This window comes from Sparus aurata, chromosome 5, assembly GCF_900880675.1.
Source record: "Sparus aurata chromosome 5, fSpaAur1.1, whole genome shotgun sequence".
Classification (NCBI taxonomy): Eukaryota; Metazoa; Chordata; class Actinopteri; order Spariformes; family Sparidae; genus Sparus; species Sparus aurata.
The window spans coordinates 17,799,092-17,811,704 of NC_044191.1; the positions used below are offsets into that span (position 1 = coordinate 17,799,092).

At 41.1% G+C, this 12,613-nt stretch overlaps 1 protein-coding gene across 10 annotated transcripts in view; it reads right to left on the reverse strand.

Moving 5' to 3' along the window:
* Positions 1-12,613, reverse strand: part of LOC115581702 (ral guanine nucleotide dissociation stimulator-like) — a 58,755-nt gene that overhangs the window by 5,679 nt on the left and 40,463 nt on the right. For 4 of the 10 annotated variants that reach the window (XM_030417003.1, XM_030416999.1, XM_030416993.1 and 1 more), the window contains exons 2-18: positions 10,542-10,846; positions 9,324-9,398; positions 7,836-8,116; positions 7,379-7,503; positions 7,022-7,237; positions 6,765-6,868; positions 6,534-6,618; positions 4,281-4,358; positions 3,899-3,985; positions 3,763-3,795; positions 3,529-3,650; positions 2,826-2,921; positions 2,449-2,653; positions 2,143-2,217; positions 1,642-1,680; positions 572-838; positions 234-348 (exon numbers count right to left, since the gene is read on the reverse strand). In XM_030417003.1, coding sequence (XP_030272863.1) covers positions 234-348; positions 572-838; positions 1,642-1,680; positions 2,143-2,217; positions 2,449-2,653; positions 2,826-2,921; positions 3,529-3,650; positions 3,763-3,795; positions 3,899-3,985; positions 4,281-4,358; positions 6,534-6,618; positions 6,765-6,868; positions 7,022-7,237; positions 7,379-7,503; positions 7,836-8,116; positions 9,324-9,398; positions 10,542-10,846 — 2,308 coding nt within the window. The remainder of the gene's footprint in view (positions 1-233; positions 349-571; positions 839-1,641; positions 1,681-2,142; positions 2,218-2,448; positions 2,654-2,825; positions 2,922-3,528; positions 3,651-3,762; positions 3,796-3,898; positions 3,986-4,280; positions 4,359-6,533; positions 6,619-6,764; positions 6,869-7,021; positions 7,238-7,378; positions 7,504-7,835; positions 8,117-9,323; positions 9,399-10,541; positions 10,847-12,613) is intronic. The other 6 variants (XM_030416996.1, XM_030416998.1, XM_030417000.1 and 3 more) reach the window with 4 other exon arrangements.

Here is a 12,613-nt window from a genome sequence, read left to right on the forward strand (position 1 = left end):
AGAAATATTTGGTCAGAATGTGATTCCTCCCTGGCTGCCACAGCAGAAAAGAAATAGACAAAATCCTAGAAAACCTGAAAACAGTTTATGTCATTTGTAAACCTTTGCTTAATCAATACTCTTAAGAAAAAAAAATAAGGATATATATGATTGAAGATGAGATCCACCCACTTCTCTGATGTTTCATCTCACATCGAGAAATCACAGTCAGAATGTTTGCTTTTCGTTTTCACCTTTGTCTTCAGAGATTTTCTGCATCAGCTCATATTCCTCAGTCTTCTCCCGCTCCAGGTTGTGTTTGATCATGGCCTTCCGTATGACGGCTGGAGTCTTGTCTTGACTCGTCACCTGGATCAAGGAACAAACATCAAAGCCTTGTATTCTTGTCACAGTCAAGCACACAAAGACAAAGTCTGAGTGTAAAATTAATTTTGTTTCTTACTGCTTTGTGAGCATGTTTTAAAACATAACATTCATATTTCTTACCTGCTTTTTTACATTATTTTACTATTTTTTTTTTATTTTTTAAATGATGTGTTTTTTTAACTGACGATCTAGGAAATGCCCTCACCAGGATGCTCTTGTACATGTTGCCGTTCTCCACGTCCAGGCTGACCCTGATGATGCAACAGTCATCCACCTGCTGGTTGTACAGCGGCAGCGACAGAGTCGAGTAGTTCGACACCGCCGACACTGAGCGTTTGTGTGAGCGGGAGGCAGATAGAGGGGTCGAGCAGGAGACGGAGGAGGAGGAGGCACTGCTGGAGCCGGAGGCCGAACCGGAGCTGGAGCCCGTCCCAGAGGTGTCCAGAGACGACAGAGACGTACACTCCCAGAACTGACGACAGGAGAGCAGAGAAGGTGGTGATGATAATGCTAAAACCATACCGAACATCATGAAGTCATCTGTCCGTATTAAAGGAGTACTACACAAATTTTATATTATCAAGATCAGTTTGTCATAATATGAAAGCCAGTTAATAGTTGAGTGTAGTTGTGTCAAGAGTGTGACAGTAACCCTGTTGATGCCACAGTGATGTCATCTGGGTTATTTTAGCTTGGCTTATACCATTTCTTTTAGCAGAAAGTGTGTGTCACAAACTCTGGGTGTGGAGTTTAAAAGATGTGCACTATATACAAGCATTTACCGGGTTTAATAAAGAGATGTAAGATGGAGCTGCATAATGGGAAATGCAGGATCTAGTGCCTTTCAAGCTTGACCCAAACTATGGATGAAGAGTCAGGATATCTCAGCCTCTGCTGCTACAGTTTTTTAGAACCATTCTTTATTTACTCTCTGAAATCCTGGGGGCAAACTCTTCAAGGGATAAATCATTTAGGCTGGAAAATGTAGCAAAATAGTGAAGAATTTTTCAAAAAATTTAACAGAGCCCAAAAGTGAAATTTACCATGTTAAAATCAGATATAAAATCTGCATACTTCTAAATAAGGAACTAAATAAGGTTTACTATTTTTGCCAGTTTTATCAAAATCACGTTGATCCAAAATGTTTAAGTGATTCATAATTTCAACAACACCAATACTCAAGTTTACTCCCAATACAGCAAAGTGCAATATCCAAATCACAGAAGCTGGAATTGTTTTCAGGTAAATGAAAAAAACAGCATTATAATGAAGTACTGTAGGCCTGCAGAGATGTCCTGGTCTACAAATCTTGTTCTACAAATGTAAGAAAACATGTTTGTTTGGTACAGACGCCAACAAATATCACATCATCATGATTTGAATGTAGTTTTTTCTGTGAAAATGAAAATTGTGATGCGTAGATGATCATTTCCACTAATCGTGAATCGTAATAATTGTCAGAATAATAGCGACATGATTATTTTACAATATCATGCAGCCCTATTTACTACTACTATTAATATTATTTACTATGTTAACATTTAACATCATTAGCTTGTTGGATCGCTAACACAAAAGATCTACTTGATGAACTCAAGTGTTGGGAGAAAGGGACATTTTGTATATTCTTCTACAGAAATATAAAGACCCAGAGCACCTTAGGAGCTCATATAATTTTAGTTAAACATTTTTAACTTTAATGTTATACTGCCAACTATAAACAAGGAAGATCATGTTCGAAGGATAAAAAAATGAAAATCAAAAAAGTCTCGTTACCGTTGACGTTGTATCTGCTGCTGGAGCTTCTCTACCCAAAGCAGAGACGCTAAGTTTCACTGAGGGAGTCGATGTCTAGAGAGAGACAGAGAGAAGAAAACAGAAGCCATCAGCAAACAGCCACACAGGTGAACATAAAACACTGGAGTATAATTGCCTGCTCGGAAGTGAAGTCAGTCGCCATATTTAACCATCGTACATTAACTGCTACCAGGATAAGTAGACAACATTAGTGGAGCGCTCCAGTGAATATCCTGTCACATAATTACCAGCAGTGACTCCTGCGTCACGTCTTCCCCGCCTTACCTTTCTCTCATGTCCCTCCGGTGAATCGGACAGGAAGCTGGCGTTCACGTCCTCCAGGTCTGAACCACTGGAGCTGACTGATGTGACACTGAGGGCGTCGCCGCTGTCCCCACCGCCCCCTTGATACGGTCTGTAGTGTGAGTGGTCGAAGGACTTGGAATGAGAGCCTGGGGCGCTGCTGCAGCCGGCCTCCGTCAACTGCCGGCTGGACACGAAATAATAACAGGGAGAGGAGTTTTAAACAGTCAGGATACTGGAGAGAAACCCTGTTGTGATTATAATGTGAGTTGTGAAACATGTGGACAGCTTATGTGTTGTAAAATGCTTGTTTTTCTCTCTTAACAGCGTATTCTCCACCTCGGTTCTGATCAACTTACTCGCTCCAGCGTTTCATGATTCCTCCATTCTTCTTGGCTCTGAGCGTGTTGCTGGCCGACTCTGACAGAGGCTCGATCTCACAGGACAGATTGTAGCTGCAGGAACAGATCGTCAGGATAGATGATGATGTAAAACTTGCCTGACGATGCTTTCATACTTCTGGGTAACCCTAATACTTCTTAAAGCTCAGATGACATATATCATTTATCGGTTGTTTCCAGATGCATCCAATGGATTTCACCAGTGGGAACTGCATCTACCCAACATCTTCCCTATAGCAATATTAGTGTTTATAAATGGTTTTCAGTTGCTCTAAAGTGCTCCCGGCCTCCTTCCTCCTCCTTAAGTGCTCTGGTGTTTTTGTAGCCAGCTTATGAGCACAGCACTTAACATTATTGAAAGCCATAATGACTAGACAACCTGCGCATGCTGTAATGATCGTTTCCACTAATATACCGTACATAGAGGTATAAAACTTAACAGTCAAAAGGGAGCCTAAACTGAATAAATTAATTACATAGAAATAACCAAAAAGCCATTTACTAACTGACGCAGCAACTTGCACAGAAAAGGAGAAGCAGGTGAGATTTGGATAAAGTCGGTGGATGGTAAGACGAGGGCAACAAGGGCTATAAACTATACAGAAAGTCGGGCACATATTGATGAGAAAAAACGAAAAAACGACTTGAGCGGACGACTAACCTCTCCGCCTCGCTGAGTTTCTCCACGCCTGCGAACCACTCCCTGAAGTGGCTGTCCTGAGTGAAACTGTAGTTGTTGGAGGCCAACTGAAGCAGTTTGATTTGAGCGATCACCTCAAACTCCTGCAGGTAGAGAGCAGGAAATGGTTAAAGAATATAATTTAATTGTCCAGTTTTGATTTGCAAGATATATTTTCATCTCTTCTGATCATCCAAATAAGAAAACAGAATTCACCTTTCTCCTCTTCTCAAAGTTGATCAGACCACCCTTAAAAAAAGAAACATAAAAAAGTGAGGAAAGAGGATAAAAATCTACTAAGGAAGGTAAAAACAAAACTTATGACGGTACAATCACATGTCAGGTGTCTGACCTCAGTGTAATCTTTCATGGCAGTGTCCATCATCACCAGGTCCGTCAGGAAGGTGCCCAGGTAAGGAATTGTCCCCTGCATCACTCCCTGTTCACAGAGGGACAATGCGAGGTAAACATTGAGGCCGAGTGAGAAAACAGCAGCTCAGAAACAAAATCATTGTCTTCAGGACCCAATTACTCAAGGTAGAGACACTCAAATGCATCAGATATGTCATGTTTTGCAGTGCGGCGTATGGACGGACTGCAGTGACATGACTTGCCACTAGATGAGGCTGTTGACACATAATTAACGCTGCCTGTGGCTGTGAAGAAGAATTGTGATGGATCTTTAGTTATTCATAAACAAATACATAGAGATCAGTTTAAGTTTGTTGACTCACCAGGTCTCTCTGCTGTTGATGTCTCCTCTGAGCTCGTTTGGGGTTGATTTCCAAAGTGGCGAACTTGGAGGTGCCCTCCTGCAGAATAGTAACAAGCAGCACGTCAATGTTACGTACAAAAACAGAGAAACTACAACTCTTTAGATCCTGTGCAACAGCTTCCCACATTTCACCTGCGAGAACCCCCAAACCATTTCCCATCAATGTCAGCTGACACTACCATTAATCTTCCTAAGACTGATTAACAGTTTCGGCTTTTCAACAACGCCTAGTTTGATTGTGAACAATATCTCTGCAAATCTCAAGTGTCACCTCTCAAATGTAAGATGGGATCACAACTTGACATACAACCTCCTGCACACTGTTTCACTTTGATGGGGTTTGTACTGCATATTTATGACATTTCAGTCCACACAACTTTTATCAGAACCAAGCCAAAACACTGGAAATGAATACATGAATTTAAAATACCCAACTGTTTCACTTTCTTCTGTTGCTAATTTGACAGTGGTATCATCTTAATAGTGACATTGTTGTGATACTACGCCTTTATTTCTGAAAATAACACAATTGATAAAACCACCAAAATCACTGTTGTTTTCCATGAAAACATATGGTCTTGTGTTCCTATTGCCTGTGCTGTTTTAACATGAGCAGCTAATACTTGCAGCTCGCCTGGATGTCTCAGGGGTCACAAAGTGAGAACCTCCCTTCAAGGATGTTTCGCTGCACTTAGGCTCGGAATACATCCAAAAGCTTCAAGACTGAATTCTGGCACACTTTTAACCCACTGAGGTATTAAATGTTTACATTTTGTATGGGCCTAAGAGTGCATGAAAGCAGAAGGAAAACGATTTGACGAAATGTTTGTTAATTTAGTTTTCAGGTTTGTAAGAAGTCGTTTCTGTAATAACAAAGCACGGCCATGAATGAGACCATACTTCTGTACTGCTGTTCTTTAAAACACTGTTCCTTTTTGCAGAACGTTAGAGGCAAAAACATCTGAGTAACCTCCTGGTGTTTCCAGTCACATTCCTCCGAGTGATGTAATGCTCAGAGGCCTTCTGCTGCCCGTGTAACTCGAGCTGACCGAGTCAAGTGAAGACAGCCTGCTCTGAGCAGATAGCGCGAGAGACCGCCAACGCCCCGAGGTGATCTCTTACACGGCGTCAGATCAGAGCTGTTATCTACACCTGCCAAAGGTTTCCTCCTAACCTTTACGTCAGCAGGAATTCCCTCGGAGGAAACCCCAAAGTGTTCACTAACTGTTACATCAGCAAACTGCTCAGGTTTACAAATAAAAGCAGTCTTTATTTTCACATATTGAAAAGATATTTGGATGAATGGGAAGAAAGTGGTGCAGTGTCCACATATAGTACACTTCTGTTTAGGGGTCCATTAGGGACACTGAAAGAATAAGTCTGTGAATGAATGTATCTACTCTCAAGCACTGTGTGTGGATCAAAGCCTGATATAGTTTATTCCTCTGTGCCAAAAATGCTCCATCGGTGCTATGATATGATATGACATCCTTGGAATCTGTGAGTTATTCTTCATGTAAAATATATGCATATGTGTTGAGGTGATAAAGAATTTCAGAGCATTTTCTTATCATTATGATCTTTTGTTTGTTTCACTTATTATGGCAACGGCAATTTATGACACAAGCACATTCACAGTCTCATTTCCCGTTCCGTCACGTTTCTCTGTGTGTCAGCTCCTGCTGTCCTTGTACCGAGTGCGTCAGTACAAGCTGCAAAACACTTGAGGTGTCAACACCTCCCTGGATTAAACTCCATAAATCAGATTAATGATGACAGCAATCTGTCAGCTGTACATAGCCCACCCAGGACATCATGAGCAATATACAGATACTGTGATCCAAGAACGCGGTACAAGGTGTTCTCTCCTGCAGGATGTTTCTGTGGATGTTCCTCTGCAGCTGGCATGAGAGCACAGATGGGACAGGTCACCATGCCATACATCCTGCCTCCATCTGTTCTGCTAAGCATTGACATTATTTAACTGACGCAGAATGATGGATTGATTTGTCTTATTGAAAAGAGCCCTTTACTCAATGCTTTTCACAATGTAATTTGTTTTTCTTTTCTTGATTGTCTATTGTCCCGATATGTGACATTTTAAACGATACTGTGTAATACTGGATAATGTGACTGCATTTTCTGGAAATCTAAATGATGTTGTTTGGGGTTTGAGCATTTCTGTGCGTGCTGTTGAGAAGCTGTGACCAACCTTCACCAGCAGCTCTCGGCTGAGGGAGTAGTTGTTGTCGTCTGAGAAGATCTCGGACAGCTCACGGAAGGTGCGGAAACTCTCTCTGTGAACAAACGCAGAGGTCAGTGCATGCAAAACAAACAACTTAAAACCCAGATAGCCCCACTGCCTTCCACAGTTATTAATCTACGCGTATATGCAGCAATATACTAGGAGCCCACTGCGTTTAACCAAAGGCTGGAAACCTACCGTGACACTTCCTCCCAGGTCCTCTTCAGGCGGTGGATGGCGTTGCACTGCAGGGCGGAGAGGATGGCTCGCAACGACGAGAAGTTCTTCAAGATCCGACACTCCTGAATGCAACAGGAACAAATTCAAAGTCAGAAATTGAACAACCTGTGTTATAACTACTGTTTTAATAGCCATATTTGTTGTAAGACCATCAAATACATAGAACATTGATCTAAATTGCAAATAAACTGAGTAAACCAGCGGTGTTTGCTCACCCGGGCCACGTCTATCCATCTCTCCAGCAGTCTGGCTCTCTGGTTGGGCTTCAGCGTCGGGTTGCTCAGGCAGGTGGTGATGACACAGTTGGTGACTGAGTTGAACTGAGCCACAGTGGCTCTGATGGTGGGAGCAAGGTGCTCCTTTCCCTTCTTATCCCGCTGAGACCAGATCCCCCCCAGGCAGTGGTAGGGCACCACCTTCTTAAACAGATCCTGGAAAGAGATGGAAACACAGAGATGTGAAACATTGAAAAAAAAAAAAAAAAAAGGTTTCATTTTGAGTCCATCCTGGATCTGGACAACTTTATAGAGATGAGTGGGCGTAGAGCAGAAAGGAAAGGGAAACATGCTCACCGCGTCCATGAGCGTGAACTGCTCGGCCACCATGATTGGGTCAAACGACAGGAAACTAAAAGCAGGAAGTTCGTCCTCAAAGCCGCTCTCTTCCTGCGTTGCAAAAGGGCAGCCGATGTGTTCCCCTGAAGAGATAAAAACACATCTTTTTCACAACACCGCCTTGAACTGAGCTTAACCTACACAGATCCTACACTTCTCATCCTCTCTTTGACCTTAGCGTTGTTGTTTCTTCACATGGTTTAAAGATTTCAATCAGTGGTCAAACTAATGTGTGCTGATAGTGACTGTCAACTAGTGCTTACAGCTTGTACAACCAAACTGTTCTTTATAATGACAATATTACAACATGAGAATTGACATTGTGTCTGCAACTATATGAAATGTGTCCATGTATGTTAAGACAATTGTTTACATTTGTCAAATAAAAGTCATAAAAAATAAATCTAGCAGGTACATCTTGACCACAGCTTTAGTTTCGGCTGGGAGCATCTTATTCTGGAGGTCCCTGCCCTGTTGTCCCTCTCCTGTCCTGCCTTCATACCATCAGGATCAGGCTCACACTGCTGTCGGCGGTGGAAGTGGGCCAGCAGGTTGCGGGCGCGACGCTCCAGGTCCGAGCCGGGGAAGTGACGATGAAGGTACGAAAGAAGCTGGTGCAGACAGTCGTAGTTCGGAGGGGTCCAAAAGTCCTCAGAGTACTGATCCAGCCACGCACCAAGGATGGACGAAACAGTGCTGCGACACAGAGAAAAGAAAAGATGTCAGGAAATATATTCTAAAACAAATATAAATTTTTCAATCAGAGTGAAAACTTTATGCAGGTTTTAGTGTTGCTGTCACAACAAGTTGCTGGGCCAAATTTAAATCCATTCACTTGCTACAACTGTTTATCCTCAAGGGTCACAGCAGGGCTGGGGCCCAGATCACACTCACACCTAAGGGCAATTTAGAGGTGATTGTAATTAGATTTACATGTCTTTGAGATGTTGGAGAAAGGAAAGACGTGCAAAAAAAATAAATAATTCTAAAGACATACTTTGATTAAGGAAAGCTAACTTTATTCAAAAAAGTAGTTCAACATTTTGGGAAACAAAGCTAGATGAGAAACTTTTCTGTAAGTATGAAGCTGGAGTCAAGACATGGTGAGCTTGGTTAAAAGGGGAAACAGCTACTCCAACACAGTTTAAAATACATCTCCCAAAATGCTGAATTAGTCCTTCAAAAAAATAATTAAATGTCATCGCCACAGCTTTGACAATAACTCTGAGCTGTTTCTTTGGTTTCTTTGAGTACTGTTAAAAATACTAGCAAGTAATTTCTAACTTAATGTTTACATCAAGAGTCGACTGAGCACTTGCTCTGGAGTCTTCTTGTCAAATACTCAAAGTGAAGTGTCATGCTAACATATAACAATTTTAGTTAGTTAGCATTAAGGAAATATTAAATTAATGGTAAACATTTTTACATAAGCTGTTTTAAGCTGTAATACTGTAGCATGAAGCTAGCACTCGCTGCACCACTTTGTCTGTTTTGCTTGTGGGAAATCAAAGGACGACAACTTGCGTTTTGTTGAACAACCCCGTGTTGTAGAACGGCAAATAAATCAAACCTTGAGCTATGTCCTGTCGTTTCAACGAGCTGTGCTAACAATGTTAACAATCAGTTTTAGTAAAACTGAAGCTATATAGGGCAGTAGAGTTTAAGTGTTTTTTCCTCTGATTTATCACAGTTTTATCAGTTCAAGAACAGCATTTTATCAAACTCCTGCTGCTCCTCCCGCCCCGGGTTTGACAGATGTCTAGCAAAGAAAAATGACCCATTACAACTTCAAACTCTGTTGATATCCCTTTAACCCGGGCATGAGTGGGAAGAGGCTCAGTGCTGTGAATGTACTCAGTGATTAATGTTGGCAGCTCGACACTGAAGGTCGCAGCAGACTCACTTTCTCAGCTCTGTGCAGTCGTCCTGGGAGACTCTGTGTGCTGTGGCTGCAGGGACGTTTTGGAGCTTGGCATACCTGAAAACAGAAACACAAGTTTAGTCCTGTTTAGTCCAGGTTAATGAACATTTTTTAATTTGGATTCTAAAGAAACTCACTAGCTTAACATACACTGAACTTGAAATAAAGAGGATCCTGTGTGGTTTGTGCTTTAATCAACTGTATGAGAAGGCGACATTCTCGAAGCATCGCACATGGACAAAATGTTCTAACTTAAGTACACTGAAACCATTAATTAGCCAACTACATTTTTTGAAATGCTAAGTTTGGCTGACAGCTGGCGTCAATATGCTTGTTGTTCTAACTTTAATGACCAGAATAGACTTTTATATCACATGTATAATAACGATCTGGTTTAAAAATGGAAAATAAAACAAAGCACTTTTTTTTTAAAATGACAAGGACATTGAAGAAAAAAATGGACTATTGGGACATTGTGGTGAAATGTTTGTTTTGATGTTCAAAATGCATTTATGATGTCTGTAACACTTTAAAATGTGATTAAATGACATACAAATGCAATAGAATCACAGATGTAACGGAAAAGCCATCAACAACAGGTTTCTCTGTTCTGCCATTCAAGAAAAGCCAACCACTCCTTCCATTCTCTTTTTTGTTACATTTTAATAAAATGGGAATTAACATTAAAGGAAACATTGCTTTATATGTCTACATATCAATCATTGGGGATTATGTTAGTCACAGTTACAGTTACATTTTCTGCTCAATTTCAATTGATTTGACTAAATTGGCAGTGGCTACCCATTTTTGTTAACTTATTTGAACAATTAAATATTCTAAATTCAAAGAGAAGTTGGGCATCCATTTTCGGGCTTGAGCTTCCTTACAATTAACGAGTCTTAATGTGAAATGCTAAATATTGGATTCCATAATTGACCGGGTCAATAATAACTCAACCCATAGTATACAGTGTATACATATAAATATAGTTATAATTTACTTTTTGTAGTAACTTTCATAATTAAGTACCTTAAATATCAAAAACTTTAAGACTTTAATTCAAGTTCAATTGATAACTTGTGACTTTCACCTCTACCAAAGTAATATTTTAGCACAATATCTTTACTTTTACTCTGGTACCACATCTGGATACTTTTTACAACACTGGTTGTACACACCAGGCGTGTCGGACTGCCATACCTGTGGAGCAGGAGATCCAGCACCTGCTTGGTGGTGGCGAAGGAGCGGTAGGTGCACAGGAAGATGGTGACGTAGGTGGAGTCTTTGCCCCTGAACGCCGACACCATGTACTCCACCAGCCTCTCCAGCGTGCCGGCCTTGATGGTCCGCACCTTGCAGGTCTCGTAGAGGCTCAGGGCGGAGTCCGTGTCCACGCCCAGCCATCGCTGCCCCTTACTGGCCGACTGGTGAAGCTGCACCTTCCTCAGCGTGATGGTGAAGATGGCGTCCTCCTCGGCCTCCTCGCCGATCTCCTGCGTCGAGCTCTGCGAGATAGAGAAGACAGAAATTAAAGACATTTGACTTCGACTAATGACCTCGATTATTCGCTGCTCTTTGACACAAAGTGCCGTTAGATCCGTAGATATTATGTTGGAGTTCACACGTTGGAACAAGCTCTTCAAATATCTAATTTGAGCAGATTAGAGGGAGTTGAAGGCAGAGGAAAGATGCCACTGTTACCATGTGGAAAGACTAGTTAAAAGTGACCGACATCTCATTTCGGGATGAAACCCTTTAATTATGACCATCTGTGTGACCCGGCTCTCTTCTTTTTTGGCTCATCTCCCTGTGAGTCATACTTTGTGAATCATGTGCGTGGCCGTGCACAAACAAACAATAGCTTGTTACTAAACAGAGCTTACTGGATAACTGGCACTACAATACAAGCTGCAGCCTGTATATACCCAACAGGGAATTAACACAAGCCGCTTGTTGCATGAATGAGAGCTCTGTAGGCTGTTGCATGTCACCATCGCTGCATTTTGTTGTTGATTTCTCCTGAACATGAAAAACTAAAATGCAAACAAACCACAAAAGAAGACAGTGATGTTGACAGAGACGGTTTGATTCATCAGCCATACACGTAACACACATCAGCACTGCTGCATGTTGCCAGACAGAAACTCCACTTAAAACAACATTATGTAATTTCTTTTCACCTTCGAAATAACAGCTTTAAAATCATTTTGATGGAACAGAGTCAGTAAAAGGGTGAATGTTTTCTGTCTCAGCATCTCTGCCCCACATCACTTGTTTCTGCACTATGTAACTTCAGTGAGAGAGTAGAACCACAGCGTTTCATACATGTTTACCGCAACATATAGGTTTTCAACACGTAACATTCACATGATGTAATACGTTTTGTTTGTAGTTAGCACCTATAAGTCTGACGCATTGTTACAGACCTGGGATTTGTACCCTAGAATCACGACAGCGGTGTTGGGTTGTGTAAAATACCAATTTCCACATAGTTCTGCTTTAAAGTCAGCTGCTATGAGGCATTAAGGGTTCTTTATGATAACAAGGGCAGGACAATAACCCATTTAGAGCTGAAGTTAGCAATCAATTAACTGATTAGGTGATTGCCAATAAACTGATCTGCATTCATTTTGCTATTTTCCAAGCAAAAATGTCCAACACTTACAAGTTCTGTCTTCTAACTCATGAGAATCTGAAGCTTTTCTTTTTATCTTTCGTAAAAGAAAACTGGATATGTCTTGGATTTTAGGCTTTAGAAATGCCTAATTCTTAACCTTCAGACTGCATATCTGTGATAATTTTTTTTTCCCTGGACCGTATCCCACGGCAAAGTGTTCCTTTTATTTTTAAGTAGCCACTGGGATACAATCAAGCTTCGGAAAAAGCGGGTGCACATTGAGTTGACAACTTTTAACTACTAAAATGCCTAATTAATTAAATAGAAAGTTTATTTTGGAAGATCCTGCACAAAAGACTAAATGAACACTGAAAACAAACAACATCAGCTGTCTATAAACACCAGACTGAAACCAGCCGCGGTATCGGTTGGGAAAGAGGTCAGAGTCATCCATACTGTCATATTGGTTTTGAAGTACTAGGTCCATTTCACAGTACCTTGTTTTCTGTATTAGTATTACTATGAAGACATTAAACAACACCAAAATGCTTATATTTGCTTTATTCTTAATTGTTCTGTCAGACAATACGGCTATGTCAAATAAAACTGACCTCACCTACATTTTTGAAACTGAATTTGTCTTCCTTATACTTGA